The sequence below is a fragment of the Amia ocellicauda genome, chromosome 21 (assembly GCF_036373705.1).
Source record: "Amia ocellicauda isolate fAmiCal2 chromosome 21, fAmiCal2.hap1, whole genome shotgun sequence".
Lineage (NCBI taxonomy): Eukaryota > Metazoa > Chordata > Actinopteri > Amiiformes > Amiidae > Amia > Amia ocellicauda.
In genome coordinates this window covers 7,949,756-7,971,702 of record NC_089870.1, presented here as the reverse complement: position 1 = coordinate 7,971,702, position 21,947 = coordinate 7,949,756, and the positions used below count along the sequence as shown (strand labels likewise).

At 39.0% G+C, this 21,947-nt stretch overlaps 2 protein-coding genes across 7 annotated transcripts in view; one reads left to right on the top strand and one right to left on the bottom strand.

The window, feature by feature from the left end:
* The window catches only part of aven (apoptosis, caspase activation inhibitor), a 54,940-nt gene extending 37,843 nt beyond the window's left edge, over window positions 1-17,097 (top strand). For 2 of the 4 annotated variants that reach the window (XM_066694664.1, XM_066694662.1), the window contains 4 exons: window positions 13,881-13,951; window positions 14,864-14,959; window positions 15,225-15,567; window positions 16,197-17,097. In XM_066694664.1, the coding sequence (XP_066550761.1) occupies window positions 13,881-13,951; window positions 14,864-14,959; window positions 15,225-15,567; window positions 16,197-16,306 (620 nt within the window). In that variant the 3' untranslated portion in view covers window positions 16,307-17,097. Of the gene's footprint in view, window positions 1-13,880; window positions 13,970-14,863; window positions 14,960-15,224; window positions 15,568-16,196 lie in introns of all 4 variants that reach the window. The other 2 variants (XM_066694663.1, XM_066694661.1) reach the window with 1 other exon arrangement.
* LOC136717167 (ryanodine receptor 3) overlaps window positions 17,085-21,947 on the bottom strand; it is a 146,951-nt gene continuing 142,088 nt past the window's right edge. For all 3 annotated transcript variants that reach the window (XM_066694653.1, XM_066694654.1, XM_066694655.1), the window contains exons 100-103: window positions 21,536-21,600; window positions 21,259-21,359; window positions 19,679-19,730; window positions 17,085-18,178 (exon numbers count right to left, since the gene is read on the bottom strand). In XM_066694653.1, coding sequence (XP_066550750.1) covers window positions 18,083-18,178; window positions 19,679-19,730; window positions 21,259-21,359; window positions 21,536-21,600 — 314 coding nt within the window. In that variant the 3' untranslated portion in view covers window positions 17,085-18,082. The remainder of the gene's footprint in view (window positions 18,179-19,678; window positions 19,731-21,258; window positions 21,360-21,535; window positions 21,601-21,947) is intronic.

Genomic DNA, 21,947 nt, shown 5'->3' with positions numbered 1-21,947 from the left:
TATCCAAGGTAGGGCTCCATATGATTTGAAAGTGAGACCATGGCAGTTTTATTACTTCCTTTAAGGAATTTAAGGCTGGGCTATAGTTATTTAAGATAATAACATTAAGGGCCAGATTATATATTTTTTGGTTAATGTTTTTTTTTTCTTTTTTCTGAAAATGATGCTCCCGGTTGAAATTATAGAATACCCCACTAAAGGTTACAGATTTTACTTCAATTTGGAAACCATCACTGCTCTACTCAATTCGTCTTCAGGGTTATGCAGTTACCTAAAACCCACAACAGATCAGAAAATTACAGTTGTTCTCAGTTCATTATCTCTGGGCAGTCAGTCTGCCCGCCTGACAAACAAACAATATTTGCAATCGCCTCTAATGTGTTTTTGACTGGGAGAATGATAATTTAATTATTTAAATAATAATGGCATTTACAGTTAGTGTTTAGATTAAATTGAGTAAACCATCTTGGCTGTATTTTTCATTAACTGGTATATTTATGTGAGGGATTCAGGAATGTTTTTGTCTGTATTTGAAAACGGAAGCAATTTTTTTGAGGTTGTCTGCAGCTTTTGACCAATTATACTTTTACTTTACACATCATTTTTATTTTTGAGGCATGGGGTTAACAAAAGGAATATCAAGTTTGTAAAGACATTATATTACAGCTTTGAAACTAAAGGCAGATCGTAGAAACCTATTTATGTGAAATGAAAATAATGTATACATTTTTTATTTTGTATTGAACAGTAAGAGTATATTTCATAAAACCTGTTGCCAAGGCTGCTTTTAAAGTGCATATTAAAGCATATTAAAGTGCTGGGTTCTTAAAGAAATATATCATTGCTTTGATTTCAGTGTTTAAGAAGCAAATCCAAGCAGCTTTGGTGCAGTACTTGAATACGTTGTCATACTAAAATAACAGAGCAATGTAGAGTCGGCTATCTGTATGGAATAGTGGTTAAGGCTCTGTACTGTACTCTGTAACTAGTGGGTTATTGGTTCAAATCCTGACCCAGACATTGCATTATAATGGGCACTTTATCCTGAATTGTCCATTAAAAAGCCAATTTTATGCATAGGTAATGCAAGTAAAGGCATTAATTTCTTATTTTGCCCATCTGCTCTTTGTATCTGTGGATAAGGGGGAGAGAGACACCGACCTCTCTTCTGCGTATGTTCACTTTCTCTCACTATCTCTGTAGTGTAACTTGGTGAAAAAGTGGAGGTGAGCAGGTAAGACTGAGAGCAGTGCTTATCAATCAGCCATGCTTGCAAGTCTGTGGGTGTGCATTGAAGGGAAGAGAGGACCATAAGTGAAGTGAAAGTGGGGATGCATAAATTACAGCTATGAATTTATGGCAGAAAATTGAAAGTGGCAGTAGCTTCAGTGAAGCACTTCTGTGTAGGTCTGGGGTGTCCTTTTTTTACTACATAACTTTCAGAATTGTTTCTTCATTTACTTTACATTTGAGTCATTTTCCAAGAATTTCCATCATAATTATATTTAGTTGAAAACAGTACTCATTTCTACTGCAACACTTTCTTGTAATGGGTTTGATTTGTTATAGTTCTGCATTTTATGCATGGAGGTACTGCTTGAGAATTTAAAATTATGGTTAATAGTGAATTAATAGCCAATAATGTCAAAAAGGATTGAGGTTAGAAACCCTTATTTGTGGTTGGAATTCATTCACAAATTGGAGACTGGTGATTCTGTTTTGCTGGAATGAAAGGAAGTGAATCTGAAGTGTAAATACACTGTATTTGTAGACCAGTGTTGTTCTTGTCATATTTGCTTAGTATTCTGTATTAGTTTCGTTCAGTAATCTGCACAAATGGTACCACAGGTTAATGTATTTGCTTTTCTTTTGAGAGATGCGCTTACTGAAGCAGGTTTTAATCTTAGCTTTTTAAGCCTACCTTTGAAATACAGTATGGTACTGTGGGGGGGAGGGATCATTTAAGAGCATCAGTCCCTTTGAGATGAGAAGTACGTGTCTTGCAGGTAGAGTTTGGAAGTAGAAACTGAATCTCATGGTACTTCCATTACAAGATGTTTTCCTCAGATTATTTACACATGGATCAGTGCTCACTAAATGAGATGGTAATAGTGAATTGCATAGTCCAAATAAAGGTTATATTTCATTTTAGAGAATACCAGTCATGGAATAAAACCAATGACCTAGTTTCTTAATAGGTAAATTATTCATAGATTGGCAGAATGCCTCCTATTTATCAAGTATAATGTATTTTGGTCATTTGGAGCAGAAACACGACTCCCTTGAAGATTTTAAATGCTAAATCCAAGTGATTTGGAGGAAATAATCTGTAGCATCTGTAGGGATCAGTTCATGTAAACACCATATTTCATTATTAATGAAAGTTGCAAGCACCAAAATAAACCTAAATTCACTCTCGAACTTGTTAGGTGCAGAATTTAAGCAGTAGAAAAGTACAGCGGAATTTGGCACAACTGGTCAGTGCATGACTGGTCAAAAATGAATAAGCATGCAGCATTTTGGATCATAAACCAATAATCAGGGAAAGGAATCAACAGATTTTCTTCTACAATTTCAGAAATCTCAAATCCTAAAATGTGAGATGTTATATAACCCTTTGAAATGTATAAAATTGTGTTTTTATGGTGTTGCTTGTAATTTGAAGTCTTAATTAATTAATTAATTTATTTATTTATTGGAGGCATTATTATAAATCTTTACCACAGATGTTAATAAATGCCTTAAGAGAGCATTATAGCATGCCTAGCTATAGAAATTGACCTTCCCGTAAATAATGCACATCCTCAAGGCATAATGTAAAATAAAAAAAATAAAAAATCAATATGCTTTCTGATCGTGTACATTCCTTCAAGCATATCGCTTTCAAGGTGACCGAGATCCCAAAGAGCCTTTTCACATGTAAGCACAAGATCTTCACTGTGTGTGGCATTGCTCCAAGTAGTGGGCGTGCTGGTTTCTGTACCTACCTGGTATGGAGCTGTCCTTGGTAGTGACAATGAAAATAGTCTCTCAAGAACAGTGTCCGAAGCACAACCTCGTTTCCTTTCTGCGGTTGCAAACAGGCAAAGCCGATGCTCTGTTCATCTGGGACCTGGTTTCTGGTGTGTTTTGTATGCCCATTGCCTTGTTAATTGCTTTCCGTTTGTGTGTTCACTATGCAGCTTTTCACAGCCTCACAATACTGTACACATTGACACTCCGGCGCAGCGCCCACATAGTGTGTCCTCAGAGCATCCTGCCTTCATCCTCTTTCTACACACAGCCATTCCAGCTCCCAAGCTGAAACATTACTCATTGTTTCAAATCATTACATAAGTCGAATATTGTGGAATATTCTATCATTCGTAGATTTGGACGAGATTTGGTTTTCTCGCAAAATCAGATTTCACAGAGCAGTTAAATGAGGATAGAAGATGGCATCGGTGAATGCAACAGGAGTCAAATCGCCTACAGACTTTTAATTCCTCTGTCATCCCTTATCCAACGCAACTCCAAGGGCGGTCTGGAAAGCTCCCACAACCCACAACTCATCAGTTGGGTTGGAAGGGCAACATGGTTGGCCTGTGACAACATGCTGTAACATCTATTAACGCCCCACAAATTCAATGATTGTAGTAAGGTGTGCCTTGCTTTCTGCATTTATTCAATTCTACCCCCTTTTAAAATGTTTTCCTATGACTATATGCTAACCCTTTGTATGTCTAAATTATTGTAGGCCAGAGATTTGAAGGAAATGGAAATTCAAGGTTTAAATCGGCAGAAATGCTTAAGTAACCCCTAAGAAATGTAGGACAGAGACATGCTTGATATATTAGAATGCGTTCTATATTTTTATCAAGCGTCTTTAAAAGTCTTTGTGCAAGTGGCACCATGGAGTCTCAACCAGCAAAGAGTCTACGTCAATTTTCAACTTACTTGGTTGCCTACTGTTGGTTGTTTATTTTAGAAACTAGTTCCCCAGTGAGTGTCCCGTCATGCATACTGTATTACACTAGGGAGGGGGGACAAGGGTGATATAACAATATTCAAGGACTTTTTTTCCTCCCCCTTCAAGTTTACTGTATTGTATTTTCTGAGTACAAGCAGTTGTGCTCCAGATTCCTCTCAAAGACAACCACATAGTTTGTAATTAAAATGTTCATTGATTTCCTTTCCCTTTTTGAATTTGGTAGGAAAACGTTTCAGAATGAGGCATCTAAGAAGCAGTCTGTTCAGTGCCTGCATTGCCTTCATGCAACTGTAATAAACTGCATCTGTGGCCAAAACCAAAGCCCCTAAGTATGCAGTATAGGTTAGTTTTAGCGCTTTTAGTAGGAGTCAACTTAATTATTTAGAATGAATAGAGATTTGACGGTGTAATGTAGGAAACTATAGATTATGATCCATGTTGGATTACTCATGACTTAATGCATCTAGAAAATTAGAAAATGATTCTTCCAGACACCCCCCTCCTCTCGTATTCTTGACATGTGGGAGTTTGACTGTCCTCTTTACACAATCGCTGCATTAATATTTAATTTTTTGTGCAATTAATGATGATATGATTTATTTAAAGACTTAATCTGTTGCTGAGGTGAGGTATTTAATTGGTATCCACTGTATTCAAAGTGACTATTTGTGGAAAGAGGTTGCTATGAGCTACTTGAGTAGGCAGACATGCAGGAAAAGTGATGATGCTCTTTTCAAAGCGATTTAAATTTATTTTTTTCACTGAGCTGTCTCGTGTTCATTTAGGTTGCTTCATAGCACAGATAAAATCAAGCACACTTCACAAAAAGTACTGTCAACATGAGCATCCATGCCTGTGTATATAGTAACTGGATTGTACTGGAATAATATTTGGACACAATGTTGTTGCAGCCTGGAGTGTGTTTTAAATTGAACCGATGCAATGCAGGAAACATACAACACCTGTTAAATATCCCAAAATCTGTACCGTTTGTTACACCAAACATAGACAAACATAGACAGCCCATTGAAGCTGCATTTATGTTTTACAAAGCTGGCATGCAATGTTAGGTGCACACCAATCTCTTTGGAGTGTTTAATCAATAGGACCTTTAAGGCAATGACCAGTGTTTCCACAGGGACCATTATTTGCTTTTCTAGTGTATTTGGTTGTGACATTTACTGTCCCAAATAGTGATTCCAGACTTGCACGTAATATCTAGGACACACACATGCTAGTATAAAATATTTAAACTGCTAGAAAATTAAGCTACAGACTGTGAAGAATCTTGCAATCAAGGTGGAATATGAACAATTATCCTCTTAGTTTAGTTTTTATTTGTTTCTTGTTTAGCATATACACCTTTCTTTTTATTTGAACAGTTTTTTACTTCCACGCTCTCTTTCAGTAGGTGATTTAGCGTGCTGGCACTCTGCTCTACGTCCATTAATTATAAAAGAAACCATGTCAAATCAATTTGCGATTATTCAGTTGGGTTTCTAAAAAGTGCTGAATCGAAAGACTAAAATATTGTACATTTCAATTTAATAGCCACACGTGAGGAGTTGTATGGATTTTCTATTTTAATGGGGAAATAAAACTAAATAATTACTTTCGATGTAGCACGTTTTTTCAACCAGACTTTTTTTGATCAATCCTGCCTTCGTGCCCTAGCACCATAGGTAAATCATATATGAACTGGTCCTCCAGTGAGTGTACATTAAAAACATGACATGGTGTAACAAAAAGAAAACCCATGTACTGAAGTATTGGATATAAAGACAAATAGAATGTTACCTACATAAAATATTTGAATGAAACTTCAGAAGTCAGGAGAAGAGGTTGACCTTGAGGGGTGGAAGATATAGACAGTATATTCATCAGCAGTGAATACTGTGGTAATGTAATTGCTTTTATCGATATGATGATTGAATGCACAGCTCTAGGCCAGTTATATCCACAGTGGAACTCAAGAAAACATTGCTTGCCAATTAAGCTTAATTACCAACTTCTAGTGTTTGCCCATGGCCTTTTGAGGGAGGAACTAACTGCATTTTGATTGCCATTTTAGCCATTTGTACAATCCCTGACAGTTTTATTTATCACTGCGGGGTCTGTGATTAATATTGAGTAGATCATTATTTTAAGTATTTTCTTTTTTGGCACATCTCAGTCTGTGTGGAGCAATTACATAGTGCATTGAAAACTCTTGCAAAGACTGGTTGATTGCAAGGGTTTAGCTCATTTTCTCCTGTAGGGACACCTGCATTCTGTTTCCAGGTTGTTGGACTGGTAAAATAATGCCCCTCCTCATTGTTACAGTTTAGTTTTGTATGTAATTTTGAAGTTGAATACAACTGTATAGTTTTAGTTTTTGTTATAAATGGATCTGTAACATTTATTGAAGACCCATTAACAGCCTGGACAGTGAAACTGAAAATGAATTGCCAAGCATTAGCCAATATAATACCATTCCTGTCAGTCATCTTGCACCCCCTAAGAAATGTAATCCTACTAAAGGATTGCACACTTGATTAAAGTAAATTTGGGTGCACTCCTAAATAGCACCATAAATTATCTAACCTAGTTCCTGCTGTCTTTTGGCTTCATAAATCAATTGGTTAAACTTTCCAGCAGCTTATGACACAAATAAAAGCTATCATTAGAATAAGCCTTCTTAAATTGTATTTCAATATTTGCAGCTGTTTCTTTTAACCTATCGTGAAAGCTACACATTATTTTGTTTTTATTTGTATTGTAGGTGTTGTTTTATTTGCCTTTTTGCTTATATCACAAAGTGTGAATGGCGGCCAATTTATTATATAATTACTATGCTGTCTGACCTCTGAAATTGCTATTTCAGCTGGTGGTTGATTGACGCAGAAGTCTCTTATGGTTTTTTGATTTTTATATCCCTAGTTTCTCTCTCATTACTCTCTCTGCTCAAGTGCATTAATTTATCAGTGTGTCTTCCATTATCAAAGCGATGCCCTGCATGAGGTATTTGCCTCAAACTGATTTTAACTCCTTCCCCGTGTGCGTGCGTGCCATTCTGATTCCTCTTTCTTTGGGGTGGAATGAAATATTTATCGGCGATTCACTCCTGCTTGCGTGACTAGGTCTAGTGGCAGCGGGGTCACTGCGCTGTCCACCCTCGAGCGAGACAGTGAGGGTCCCAGCATTTCACCGATGCTCACTTTACACCTTATACACGGAATGGCATTTCTGATCACTGGGGGGGTGAGGGGGCATAACGATGTCGGCTTCCTGCCAGAGGAGTTCAATGTTATGCATGTCTGGGCCTGTTCATGCAAGTGAACTTAAGTCTGAGAAGGAAAAGTAGGGATATACGTTTTCTCAAAGCCCTTCTGATTTGAAATAACCTGGGGAGGTATGTGAGTGTTGTACGGACATCAGTGCAAGATGCTGCTCTTTCAGCCATTGCTTGATGCTGATTTTCTTTTTTGGAAAAACAAAACAAAAAAAAACTTGATTCATTAAGTGAAAGTTGGGCAATGTCAGCAAAGTGAGCAATGGAAGGGTGAAAAGCACAGTGCTATGGTATGGGGCTTTGTGTTTGGCAATCCGTGCAGTGTAATGATGTTTCACCTTTCTGTGCCCCTCTCGCGGCAGCCCACGCCATCTGTGTGCTGCAGCTGGGGAGCCCCCGCTGTCGCGATGTGGAAGATGGACCGTAGGCCCTTAAACCCTTGCGTTAGCCCCCGCTTTATTAGACAGACACGTTATGCACCACACATTTCCCATCTCGGGGCTGAACCAATTTAATAGCCTGCCATATTTTAAAAGACATAAAGACCAGAGCAGTACGCAGTGGGTAGGGAGGCAGGGGTAGGTTGTGGCTCAGAAACAAATAAATGTGCAGCCATTGCCCAATGATTCGGTGTGTTTTCCAATGATCAGAGATGCATTAGGGTTAATGACTTCATCTGCTTTAGTGCGTGGGGCTGAATTATATTGTAGTTTGTGACTTCACCTTCCTCATTCCCTGCTCTACACTTCCCCCATTTTCATAGACCGTGCAAAGGAAAGGTCAGGACTTTTTTTTTTTTCTCAACTCGTCGAGGGAAGGTTTCCCCACACACAACAATATATGACCGTGGTTGCTGCTTTATTGACCTTATCGCCCCCCACTGATATATTTTTTCAACTTAGGTTTCTACCTGCATTATACTTCTGCCGGATCAGCGCAATAAAATACCTTGCCGTTCTCAGCGATTGTTCACTGTTGGGGACACTCTGTTACTATGTCTCGTTGTATCGCACATTTTTCAAAAGGATAGACGGTCTTTGCGGTGTCCTTGAAATCAATATTTTTTTAATGTCCAATATTTTTATTTTTATTGTGCTTTTGACAAGCAAATTTGTACAATCTGCGTCCTCACAGGGTTTCTGGCAGTGTATGGAAATTTCTATGCAAATTTTATTTATTTATTTTAAGAAGAATGTATACACTCTATTTGCAAATACATGTGCAATATAGTATTATGAATATATTTGTACCATCATCATAGCCAATTAGAAGGAATCTGACACATCAGTTAGGGTGAGAAATTGGACTTGGTTAAATCCATCTCTGACATCAGTGTTGCATAGAAGTTTCTAAACAATGACAGAAAGATCAAACCTTTTTGGGGTTTATTACATCTACAACTGAGCATGTGCAGATTTCACTTTAAAAGGACATTTCGCTGTACTTCCCATACCAACACAAATTCCCGGTGCCAGAATCCGAACCCCCAACGGAAATGAAGATTACCACAATTCAATGATGTCTGCCACATTATTCCACTTATATATTTTCTGATTGTTTCCATCTCAAATTAATGCTCTTCTGAACTGGTTCTTTCAAACGTAGACCGCTTTCTGATAGAATAAAATGGTAAAGTAAAATAAAATAAATCATAATAAAAAAGTGAAATCTCTGCTCCATGGACTGTAATCCCTAAATCTCCTAAAATCCCTCACACTGAGTAGGCTATAAGCTGCCAAGCTGCAGTAAAGCTGTACACGAGGTTCACATCTGTCATTTTAACTGTTTGCCAACATTTCCACAGTTTCAGCCTTAGCAGCACACTTGCCATCTCATGAGCACTGTTTTGTAAATGCACCGAAAGGTGTTGAATGCAGGCATTGGTTCACTGTGTGCAGCACATGTATATGTGTTTCCTCGTGTGTCTCTCTCTAGCCTTGTAAATGTTATACCTCTGGAGGTCGGTGAACCAATCTTTGCTCATAATGCATTAAGAGACCTTAGCACATTCCTTTCCAGACATCGTCTCACTGTTCAAACCGTTACAAATTGTGATGCATCAGGACTTATTTTGAGGCAGTGTGCGTAAAGGTGACCTTGTTGAGTACTTCAGCTTGAGTTCTTTCATTCCAGATATTTCCATAAACACTGCCAAATACACATAATTAAAAAGTGTCTATTATGATGTAATGTAGCCTATAAATCATTCAAAAGACTGGTCTTGTATAGTCCTCTGTACAGGTAATATTATCTATTTATTGGCAGAAATTGTCTCGTTGAATGGAAGAATGTTACAAACATTTTCAAGGCTACCTTGATGTGTGCTTAGACTGGTCTAGTGCGTTTGCCTCTGACAGGTGCATCTCTCATCATCATTGCAGCTGTCATTATAGACTCTGGGTTGTCAGCTCTTTCAAGGAAACTGTTCCAGACTTGACTTCATGCTGGTCCCAATCTGCTGATGCACTGCAGCAATTGCACCCGACAACTGTTGCTGCGGTATGACACACCGGGCAGCCGCCTGTTACAGGTTTCGTCTCCGGTGCAAACAGAGGAGAACCGTTATCCGAAGCTGACGTATCTTGGTTGACAGCGGAATGGAAATTTGAGAAGGGCCTTGCTGCTCTGCTGACCTCCACAAAACATCGTTAGTGCTGTGCCTTTCTCCCAAACAGACTACACTTAATAATTAACCCGGAGAACTGAAATATTGTGTATTTAACTTTATAGGAACCTCAGGAATACGTTTACGTAAAATATCTAATTATAATTATGTAGTTCTGAAGGTACATTTGTTCCCCCCCATCCGTAGGAATCCATAATCTACGATGTAGTAACGAACAAAGGAAACAAGGTCATATCACTTACTGGTGTATGCCTTGCAGTTTGAAAGATGTCTACAGGAAGTGTTTAATCAGCCCAACATTTTAATGATGTTTTTTTAGCATATTAATAGCCATCAGTTTAATTAAATTAGCATGTTATTCAAACTTTTATCAATTAGTTTTTTGGATACACAATCTGTGTTTCTTGGAATTGTGTCAACAGTTTAGTCACTGTTTATCATAAATTGTTAACAGCAACAATATTCCAGTGCCTCGTTTCCCATTATTTCTCACCTTTTGTATCGTGATAGATTTATATTTTGAATCTTTAATGAGGGAAAAGTAGATTGACAGTTTTTTGTTTTTTTGTTTTTTCTTTTACGAGATGCAGGTGCATCTTAAAGTCTTCGTTGCCCATAGAAAAAACAGGAATTTAAATTGTAATTAAGAGACTACACAAACAAAATCAGTATCAATTTATGTCCCTCTCAAGTCAGGAAGAGAAGTTGCACAGTGCCAGGAAATCCCCACAAGAGCCAAGAGCCAGGTTGGCGAACTGCAGTATTTAATCATCATTAGACCTGCAACAAAAAACAAACGGCGGGGAAAAAAAAAAAAACATCTCACACAGTGACAGAGAGATTTAATTTGGAGAGAGAAACATCACCACTTCATAATGGACGTGTTTTGCCTTATTTAGAGCTTTTGTCTGCCTTTTGGTAGTGTACTCCATGATGAATGGATATCCTAATTAGAGGGAACGTACAGTGGAGTCTAGTGTGGGTACTGCGTGCGAGGGATGATCAAACACACACACAAACACAAAAGTGCAATGGTAACCCTGCAAACCATCTGTCCTCGCCTCCCAGTAGAGTAGCGTAATTAAAAACTCTGTAAACTACTTCTGCAACTATAAATCGACATGCTCTTGAGAAGAGACAGGCCTGTGTGGAGGCTGAGGATGGCAGCGAGTGGATGCCCACGGTGCCCCTCTATTCTGTGGCTCAGAGGATGGGCAGGATGGCGCCACGGGCTGCCAGTTGCGTTTGACAGGCTGATATGTCAAACAAGCCAAGGCTTTCTTCTGCTGTCCTTGATCACTGCTCCCTTCACAGCAGATAATAACTGGCCGCATATATTAAATAAGCTCTAAATTGGGGTGAAATGTAAAAACCAGCAGGGATATTGCATTGTATAGTGGTATTCATGTCAAGATTGTACAAAATCATCTGATGTAATCAAGCCAGGGCAATGGACGTCCGTGTATGAAGTGCCTTTATTTTGCAGCATGCAGTTGAAGAATCATACTTGGTCATTCCTTACAGCACTTGTTAGCATTAAAGAATGAAATTAGAAAAATAAAATGCACAGTTAAAGGACATTAAAATGGGTGTAGTTTGAATGAAATAAACATGCCAATTGCTACATATTTAGATTAGTTATATTATTCGTGCACTGCCATTAGCATTTATGATTTTGGTGTCGTGCAACACGTTTAACACATCCAAGAGTCTGCTTTTGAGAAATGAGAGCCAAGTTTTCTAGTTCTTACCCTTTGTCTAGATATTTAACACAATAAATGTTCATTCATGATTTCACATTAAATATAACTTTAATCTGCACTTCTTTACAATGAGACCTAACCAACTTTTTTTGTGAGAAACTATTTTAAGCATAGCAATTTAATTCAAATTAATCTAATCATAAAAATGTCTCATTTAAGATCTTTCTTCTGTACTTCCATAAAAAAGGGATAAAGCCTGACTCAGTTGTTCAATATGAATTCCTTTCTCCATTTACAATTGCAGTGAACGAAGTCAGTGTTCCTTTTGCTATTAAAAGATAAAGGTTTCAAGTAAATCTCACTGCCATTTGTGGGCTTTTGTATTACTTTCTATACCTTCTTGCCAGCAATACTTTATGCATGTGCATTCGAATATTATAATTAATACGGTTTATTTAAATGTTTTTACCCCCTCCAAATTACACCCAGAAGTGTGTGATGTTTTTAGATGCATTTATTTGCCAGTTAGAAGCCAGTCTTTTCAACTGGGTATGATTTTGGACTTCTAAAAATGATGGGTGGTGAAAACAGATTTAAAAATTGATGATTTGTTAATGATCTAAAGCGGGGGTGTCAGACTCCAGTCCTGGGGGGCCTCAGTGTCTGCTGGGTTTTGTGCCAGCTCTTGGCTCCTTAATTAGTCTAATTTAACAATTAACTGGATGAATTGAACACTTTTCTCCAGACTCTCGAATGTCCTGTGGGTTCCATGTTTTGAGTCATGAGGCATTGAGGCATTACATTGTAATGCTATAAAAATTAAATGTGAACATTTTAGATTCGTCTACCTGAGTAAATTAGTGTTAATTAAGTAATTGGGAGCTCCTGTGGGAACCAAAACCAGCAGACACCAGCCCCCAGGACTGAATTCTAACACCCCTGATTTAAAACATCTGATATTCTCCCACAATCCTCAGTTTGCCAACAGTATGAGATTATATTAAAATGAAAAAAGAACAGGTACTTCCGAGTTAATCCTACCTCCTGCTTATCTTTGCTTAGCTGGAACTGTACGCTTTATTACCACTTTATTGTACTCCGTCAGTGTGTATTGTACACCTGTATATTGCACTGTTATCATAAATGATCTACTTTTAGAAAGATTGATATTGTTCATCTTAATACAGGCATCTGCAAATAAAAGGTCAGGCCTAAAGAGGAACTGTGATTTTCTCATTACACCAGAGTGTCTACGTCAGACTTACTGCTGTGTGAGATGGAAGTCTACAGGTGGTTGATGCCCCCCGTGAAATTTGGACGTTGAGGTTTTTTGAGACGATACGTTTTATAACTTACCGTGCGCTGTACTCGTACTGGATGACCACAGAGAGCAGAAGGGCCATCCACATGGCATCGCCGCAGTGATGCTGGGCGTCAGGACTAGCGCGTGAATTGCTGCGGTCGTCACTGTACTATTTCGGCCGGTGATTGATGCGTTTTCTTATTTACACGTACTCCAGGTTTTTGTCGGCCACAGGAATGCTGGCGGTGCAGATTGTGTTTGAACAGCAGGGCAGTGCCCAATGGGATGAACAGGATGTTGTTTCACTGTTTACCAAACCACAGTCCTGTCTGATCACAAAAACTCAAGGGCAATTGTTTGCAGAAGTGTAACTCCATACACTGCCCGCTCAGAGGCATATACTGAGAGAGAAAAAATATGATGACATACTCAGATTAAGACACAACCTTATTTGCCTTAGAGAAGTAAAGGACACACTTTAAACGGGTACCCCAGCTGGCACGCAACAGGGTTAAATGCGTGATTGAATAATTGCTGTGTAGTGTACTGTAATTATCTGCCTCAGCTTGTGGTCTGCCCTAAAATGTTTCAATCTACACATTTAATGAATCGACCTTTTTGGAACCATTTACTGTATTCAGAATATTCATGTAAATGGAGGTATCGTGTTGCAAATGGAAAGTTCATGCACTCAATTTGAATGGGAAGGGGGGATATTTATCATGCTGTTTCCATATAATTGAATAGCGCTGTCTGATAGCTTGGAGCATAACCCAGCTGTCCACCACCGAGGGATGGTTTGACACAGCGTGGCATCGAACAGCTAAAGCATTAAGGAGAGACGACCTGTTGTATATGATGTGCCTTTGCTGATGTCTGAATAATACCTAAATGTATTATTATTATTATCGCTCGATTTTTATTGTGGTGTATGGGCAAACTATCACTTTTTTTTTTTTTAATGTTAGAAATGTAATTTAACATCCCATTATCTCCCTCTCTCCCAGGCGACTCCTTCACCCAGTTTCGATTTTCTGAAGAAAAAGAATGGGAAGTGGATGCTTCAGCTAACAATCAAGTACACTTCCTTTTACACGTGTGTCGGTTTAATAATATATGTATTAGTGACCTGCTTTTCTATTATTGTTCTCCTCATCAGCAGCTTGTCAGACAGCAGTAGCTTTAAAAAAAAAAAAACGTATGCCGTAATTGCAGATGCATTGTAATGGCTTCTGACAGTTCCAGAACCCAACTTGCAAAGTCTGTCTTCTGATCCTACCAAGTGACAGTCAGACCTGAAAAATGCACCATTGTTGTATTTATAGCAATTGCTGAGCTGATGTTACGCGTACGTTTTTTGTTTTGTTTGTGTCCTTCTAGAAGCATATCTTTTTATTTTTATATTGATTACATCTTAAGACTCTGATGCTGCCACATTAGGAAAACATTGGGTTAAAGAACTCATTTGATTTAGGCTATAAAAGTCTTGACTGCCAGTGTAGGCTGATGATAAAGTAAGTAGGGGCTAGTCGGCAGGAAAAATACATTATTCTCTTTCTTGTAACCAGATGTGCAGCTGAAAGAAGTGTCATTTAATTGTAGATGCCCTTGATATATGCTTAATGAACAGTGCTTTATAAACTTTACGTCTACAGTGAACCTAATTCGTTCTCACACTCCATTTCAAAAGCACTGTCTTCGTTGCTTCTGGCTCCCAGTAAAGGGGAACAATCACAGATCCTGAAATTATGGTTTTATGTGTTACAATTAGTGCATATGTAAGATGTATGGCACTGCACTACTAACGATGTATAAAACCATCATTTTAGGATCTGCACTAGTTCCCCTTAAAAGTGAATGGTTAACTTATTCCATTTGTTTTAGTGAGCTACAGAACAATGTTTCATGAAGTCTGGATAATAAAATGCCAATAGTTTATATCCACATATCAGAAATACTGTTGGGTGAAGCCCTACTCTTTCCATTGCAGATGTCAGCTCTGTTTGTGGACTGCCAGTCTTTAGCCAGGTCGCTTCAGGAGCTGCCACTGCATGAGAGGTTGAACCTGGAAGCAGAACTGGTGCAGGTAACGTAGCACTTTCACTGCACTGCATTCTGGGATTGATAGTCTAATAGAGACCAACTGAGCCACTTGAGTCAGATAGCCATCTCTTGTGTCCAGTCATCTACATTTCCAGCAAAGCTTCCCCTCTTCTCTTCCTGACGCAACTTATTTCATTGGTCAGGATTAATTATACAAAATAACTCATACTTTATTTATTTAGTTTAAACTTATTATTGGACTGTAGTGTTGAAGACCCATGCGTTGGCACTGTGTTGTCTGGGTTCAGTTAGCGGTTCCGGTGGAGCTGCCCGTGGTGACGTTGAAGAACAAGCAGGACTCCAAGCTTGCTGGTCAGTTCGGCGTCCCCAGCCCCATGAAGACACCCCTGCTTGCGTCTGCTGCACACTCTGCTACCAACGCCGTCTCCAAGACTGTAGACGGGACATCGCTGGACTCCAAACCTCTGGAGGCGTCTCTCGGTGCCGCCCAGCCCCCAGCTGATGACATCGACGAGGATCTTGACATGCTGCTGAATTTAGAAACAGCCGTGCCAACTCCTCCAGACAGCGCTCCATCACGAGCGGACGAGCAGAACACAGCTGGAGTGAAAGCCCCCGCCCCGGAATTGAGTGAGTGCGAAGCCCTTTATGATGCATAGATTTCACATCTGTTGTAAACCCACTAGATGCTAGAAAATGAAAATTGATTTTCAAGTTGAAGAGCTGAGATGTCTTGAATTGTGCTTGACCTTCAGACCATGATATTAGTCTCACTAAATAAATAAAACCTGAGTTATAGGGACCGATGGACATGCATACTTCAAATGCAGAGCAAACCCCAGCAAAACACGGGCAACATTATTGTAGCAAAATATTAAATATTAAAAATACCAGCCTTTAAAAAACGAAACTCGATTCTGCGGCTCTACCGCGTGGCGAAGTGGAATTGCAGTAATTATGCCGGGTAATCACCACACAATCCTCCCCTCTCATCAGTGCTAATGGTTCTGCAGACAGTGCCTTATAGCCTGTTGAACAAGGCAATAGAGCCGCTGTGTCGATGCTAGACGGCAATCATTCAGCACCACAGCGGTTCTTCTGTGTCGAGAGCTTCACATCAGGCTGTTTATGGGTCCTTTTTAAGAAGACTTTCTCATTGCTGTAGGCTGTTGGAAAGAGTAATCTTACTCTTTGCATGTATAATAAATAATCTCTCTGAATTTCACTAATTATACATATATACATGTGTTCCCCTGTAGTATCTGAAGGAGCAAAGGAAGAAGAGCCTCCCACTCCTGAAGCAGACGTTCCCAAAAAGGACATCACGGAAGATGATCTGGAAGACTGGCTGGACAGCATGATTTCCTGACCAGCAGGAGGGAGCCCAGGACATTCAGATGCCTTGAGATGAGCTTTAATACCCAATTAAACAGGTTCCCTTACAGCTTTAAACAGGATTACGTGAGAGTTAAGAAATATTTGTTTCCATTTTCCTCTCAGTAGGCCATTATCCTAAATAGACCATTCAAGGGATTGTTTTGGCTTCGCCCCCCCGCACCCCATCATTGAACTTTTTTTTAAATTATTATTTCTTTAGGAAATTGGAGGAAATTGACTACGGGGAGAAAACCTGGTCAGTCTCCCCTATCCCATGTTGCCTGTAATTTCACTGACACCTTGACAAAGACGAGTGGCAGTAAATTCATGCTATAATGGTTTATGATGCCCCCGGCAGCCGTAAATGGGATTACTGTGATGAGGGCTATTAAAATGGAACCAGGGCCTGCACTAAACCCCTGAATTGTACTTGTAAGAGGAGACAAGGCAGTGCATCTTCCAGCCTGCCCCAGCGCCACCCAAGATTTGAGAAAACAGGGCTGTAAAACTGCTGTCTGCTTTATTGATCCCTAAAGAATGAGCTCTGACTCAGAACTCGCCATTCAACTCAATGTGTTCAGTAATTACGGGTGCAAAAATCGGATAATTACTTAAATTGCAATTACAATCTGCATTTTGTTTTTTGTTGGTGTTCACAACTCGTTCTCCAATCAGCCAGCTTCAGAAATTGAAGTTTTCTGAAATGAAAAGCGCTTCCTTAGCTAAAACCAATCCTCCCCAAGTGTAGTCTAAAAATAAAACTAACGAAATACTCAAATACCAGACTGTTTATTGCATTGGGTACTTTATTCTTTTTTTTTCTTTTCTTCCTTCCAAAAGAAATGCACAGTTTAGCAAAGCTACTACATACAAATGGCCATACAATAGCACTTTTCTTAAGGTGTTTGAGTTTAAAATGTGGTTTCATTGTACCGTGACATTTTGCAACTGGAAAGTACTTCAACTGAAGAGCCTTTATTTTTAAACAAATTAAAACAAAAGCCACAAAACTAAACTAATTCATGATGCTTTCTGCTAATCCTGGAGAGCTAGAGCACTAACATACTATAAAGAACATACATTTTGCATAGCTTTGTCTTCATTAAAGTAAGGCACTTTTTTTGACACTTTATAGTAGGCAACCTTTTAGCTGGTTACAGTTCTGTTAAACTGTATTCTGTAAATCAATAAGCAGATAGACCCAGCATAAAGGGTTAAATAACACATTACATTTCTCTCTCTATAAATCTACAAGCCCCAGTTTTGGCATAAGTCTCCGTTCAATATTCAGTCGATATTGAAGTTGTTTTCTTGTGCATATCAGGGCGAAGATTTATACAATAGTCAATAACCCCACTGAACCCAATGTTTCTCGAAAGACAAAAAGTTGTGCAATGGTTTGGGGTTATGCAGAAGAAAGGCAACACGTTGTCAAAGTAATTAGTCCAAGAAAAAAAAAAAAAAAAGAAAGGAAAAAAAAAAAAATGTCTGGGCAGGTTTCAGTTGCAGTTTTTGTAAAACTGGCACGTCTGACTGTACCGTAGGTAACAGGACAACATTGATATGAAATGGTTTCCTTGATATAAAAGATGGTGTCTTGATCAGTATGTCTGGTCTGTTTTAGTTAAAAGAGGCAAGCATTTTTAGTAGTTACATTTAAATGCACTTCAAGTACATCTGGAGAGCTGGTTTGAATTCTTGCTTTAAAGTTGAAAAATGTTAGCAGTTAGTCTTCAGCCTGCAGCGCCGAGCACTAAACTTGTTTCTCTTAACCGAGCTGGTCTTCATATTGTTTGCGGAAGCAGTCTCCCGCGGGGAAGAAGTCCCAGCATCGCTCCTGGTACATCTTCCACACGTAGGACTCCTGAACGAGAGAGAGAGGAAGCAGTCAGGTATTGGTGTCAGTGCCCTCTTCAACTCTAAATATGTAGACAATCACTTCACATGGAAGGTTTTTGACTGTATAATATAGTCCGTAGTCATTTTTGGCATAATTCCTGATAAAATACTATCCATATCATCAATAATAGAAGCACTATTTTGTGAGCTTTTACCACTTACACCACAATCTGGGTCAATTACTGATGGTAAAGTGAGATGTTTGTACAATATAAAATGCACAATTGTCTCCAATACAAAAATAGCAGAGCCATTTAGCCTGTGAAACGCTACTAAACATCTTTGTGTGGAGTGTAAAGGTTAGTGTAGCTGAAATGGGGCGCTGTCAGATAGAATATTGCCGTTATTTAAGCAGACCTCCAGCTTTTAGTTTTCCGGCCCTCTTAGGAAAGCCATGTCCAAACTGTTGATGATGAACATGGAGATGTAGTGGGAGTGAGAGGCGTGGAGTTCGTGTCTAATCACTCTACATACCCCGGGGGCTTTGGTGAAATGTTTTCTGTAGCTGACTCTCCTACTGCACATCATTTGAAGACATATTTACTTTTAAGAGGGTGCTGGTTTGTCAGTGACATTTTTCATTCAGCTTTACCCTGAAGACAAACTGACACGAGCAACAACAACAGCTCTGACAGGGTGGTATTTTTATTCTAATGGTTTTATATTTTTGACAGGGCTGTAACAGACTAATTTATGCATTTGTCAACGCTCATGTATTAATTTCACCGCAGGGAAAATGCAATTCCTCAGTGGAGCTCGACACTTCATTGCGGATCATTTCCGTCTGTGTGCGTTTCCCACATTAATGATTTTTGTGTTTTTCTGAAGCTACCTATTTAATTTTAGTGTGAATATGTATATATGCATTTAAATTATTGTAAAGTGCATTCTATAATTTAAAGACAGTGTGCATATGTAATCACAGACACATCCAATCCTAGCTAATGAGGTCATTTAAATTCCTAAATAATATTAAACAAAATCACTTTAGTATCTTTGCAGAATATTTGTGCAGTGATATAGGTGGGGAAATCAGAGTGAGTTTGCCCGTGCTAATGAGTGACCTTCCCATGATCGTGTAGCTGCTTGTTTTTGGCTTTGGTTATGTTGTCTTAATATTAGGCAAACACAAGACTAATGATTGATAATCAAGGCTGCTAATGAAAAATGTATTAATCATCAGCTCTTTGTCCGCATCAGAACAGCCGATTCAAACCACAGACTGCATATTGACAAGCTGCGGCTTTATGTGCATCTTTTGCCTGAGAAAATAACGGTGTGATTAACTTTTAGATCTTTCCTATAGTCTTACAGAATTTACAATATTATTGTAACAGGTTTCTGAAATGTGCTAAAACCACTGGGGCCAACGTGCAGCCTCTCTCCTTGTATTTCTGCTGTAGCCTTTAGGACAGTGTTTGGACGGAGGGAAGCTGCTCAGACTGTTGAGTACGGGGACACATACCTGACCAGTGTGCTCTGTTTCATCTTTATTAATGAGGTACATCAAGAAGAACCTGCAAAGCGAGTAGAGGAGTTCAAACAAAACTGTGACACAACCTGTATAGATATTTTTCAGCTTCTTCCCTTGTAGTATAAGCCGAGTATAACCCTCCAGAAACTGTGAGGAAGTTTATAATTTCCATAGTTTACACCAATGTAGTTTACACTTAAGTCCTGGTTTATTCAACTATATCTGCAGTACATATGTAGACACTATGGACTAAATAAACGTATTACTGCTTAGATAAATCCTTTTCCTGTAGAGCCCTGAGGGGAGGCGAATCTTTTAGTTCTCATCACTAACTGGCCAAAGCCAAACATCCTCAGGTTTTAGCCTGAGCTTTTCCCTGCATATCTGGTCTCACTTCACAGCTAACTTGTCTGATTTTGGATAAATTATATATTGGAAGAAAACTAGGCATCCAGAAATAGACTTGGTAGGAGAAGTAGATTTCTGCTGAACCAATTAAGAGAATTGTAGCCACCATTCCCCTTTGAGATCCACAGAAAGACTGGTTTAACAGCCATTGATCTCAGGAACAAGGCTGGTTGGTTGTGTCCACTTCAGGCTGATGAATAGGTGGAACGACAAACATGGCAGAAAGAACAAGGATGTCACTGCTTGTGGTACACAGTAGTCTTTACATGTTAAATCCAGGACAACCAACCAGCGCCTTATCAACAGGCCAGACTCCCTATAGTTGTTATTTAGTGATCCAATTAATCTTTTCTGGTTAACAGGGCCTCTGTATTGTGCTCCTATCACAGTATGAAGAATGTGGAAGTAAATACTGCATGCGTGCGTGCTACACCACTCACATATTCCAGCTTAGTCATGTGTTAAACTATAATGAAAGCTGTATAAATAAAGTTAATTGTTGCGAAGGCTTACATCACACGGTCTCCACTTTCCCCACCAGCATTTACACACAGTATTTTGAATGATCGGCCCCTTATCCTTAATTATACACTGTGCCAGGGACCGTGTGACAATTGGCACCACCGATAAAGCCATGAGAGTGGTGAGGAGAAGCGCAAGGGCTCTGTACCGCAGTGAGGGTAAACTCTGGGCAAGAGTTACAGCACCACGTATTCAGGGTTCGTATTGTGGTTTCGGTGCTTCTGTTGCATTACAGTCTGGTGATTCGTTATCCAGTTTGATGCTTCTGAAGCGGACCAGCAGAACTGGCACCTATCTTAGTAGCTTTCTGAGAGCATCAACAACGATAAATAATTCAGCATTCCTCGAAAAGAACAAATCAATATCTATGCCCTGTCCAGTGTCCCTTTAGTGTCCGGATACATTTACAAATAGATTTCTGATTTTTTTTTTTCTTTGAACAGGCATTTTCATTAGACGACACTATATTATCTGCTGTGAGCAAAAAGTAGATATATTTTCAACACATTTGCCATCATTAAAAAATGTATTAAAGCCCTTAAATCCTAAACAGTCTATGCTTGCAAGAATGACCATGAATTAAGAGCTTTAAAATGTCATTCGTGGCTTGATTTGTGTTGCAGTGTAGAGATCCAACTCACAGGTAGTTTGCCAGGTTGTGCTCTTGTAAAGTGTGAGTCTCGAACCCATGCGGAGTCGTGTCGAAATAGTCGTTGCCGATCCCACAGATGAAACATTTGGTCTGAAAAATGGAAAACGCATTACTTTTCACATAACGAGTGATGTCATTCCCTCATTTATCTAAGGAACATTCACACTCAAGTTAATTGGGAAAACATCCATTGACTGGAATTGAGAAATGACCTTCTACCATTGATCAGAATAGATTTTTGGGAAAGTGAATTGGGAGCATCTTACCTCCATGTCTTCTCGCACTTGTTCCTGTTGGTCTCTCAGCTCTCCAAAAGCATCAATAATCAAACCTGTTTGAAGACAAAATCTGCAGTCAGAGACAGTAGCTTGAAAGGCTATGGGGACAAGGCACATTTATACCATCCCATTCCCCTTTCATCACACCATCAGTAGGCTAGATACAGCTTCCTACCAGGGACAGAGGTCTCAGTGAGGGTCTTGGTCTATAATATTAACCATTTACCTAACTTTGCATAAATGTGTTGATTTGCATTATTTTGTAAACGTGCTAATTTGAAAATAAGTTATTGCAATGTGATTGCAGAGGTTCTGAAGTCTTAAGTATTTTGTGTGAAAACTTAAATTGAGCTTTTATTTCTTCTATTACAAAATCAATTGTCAGCTGCAGAAAAAAGTG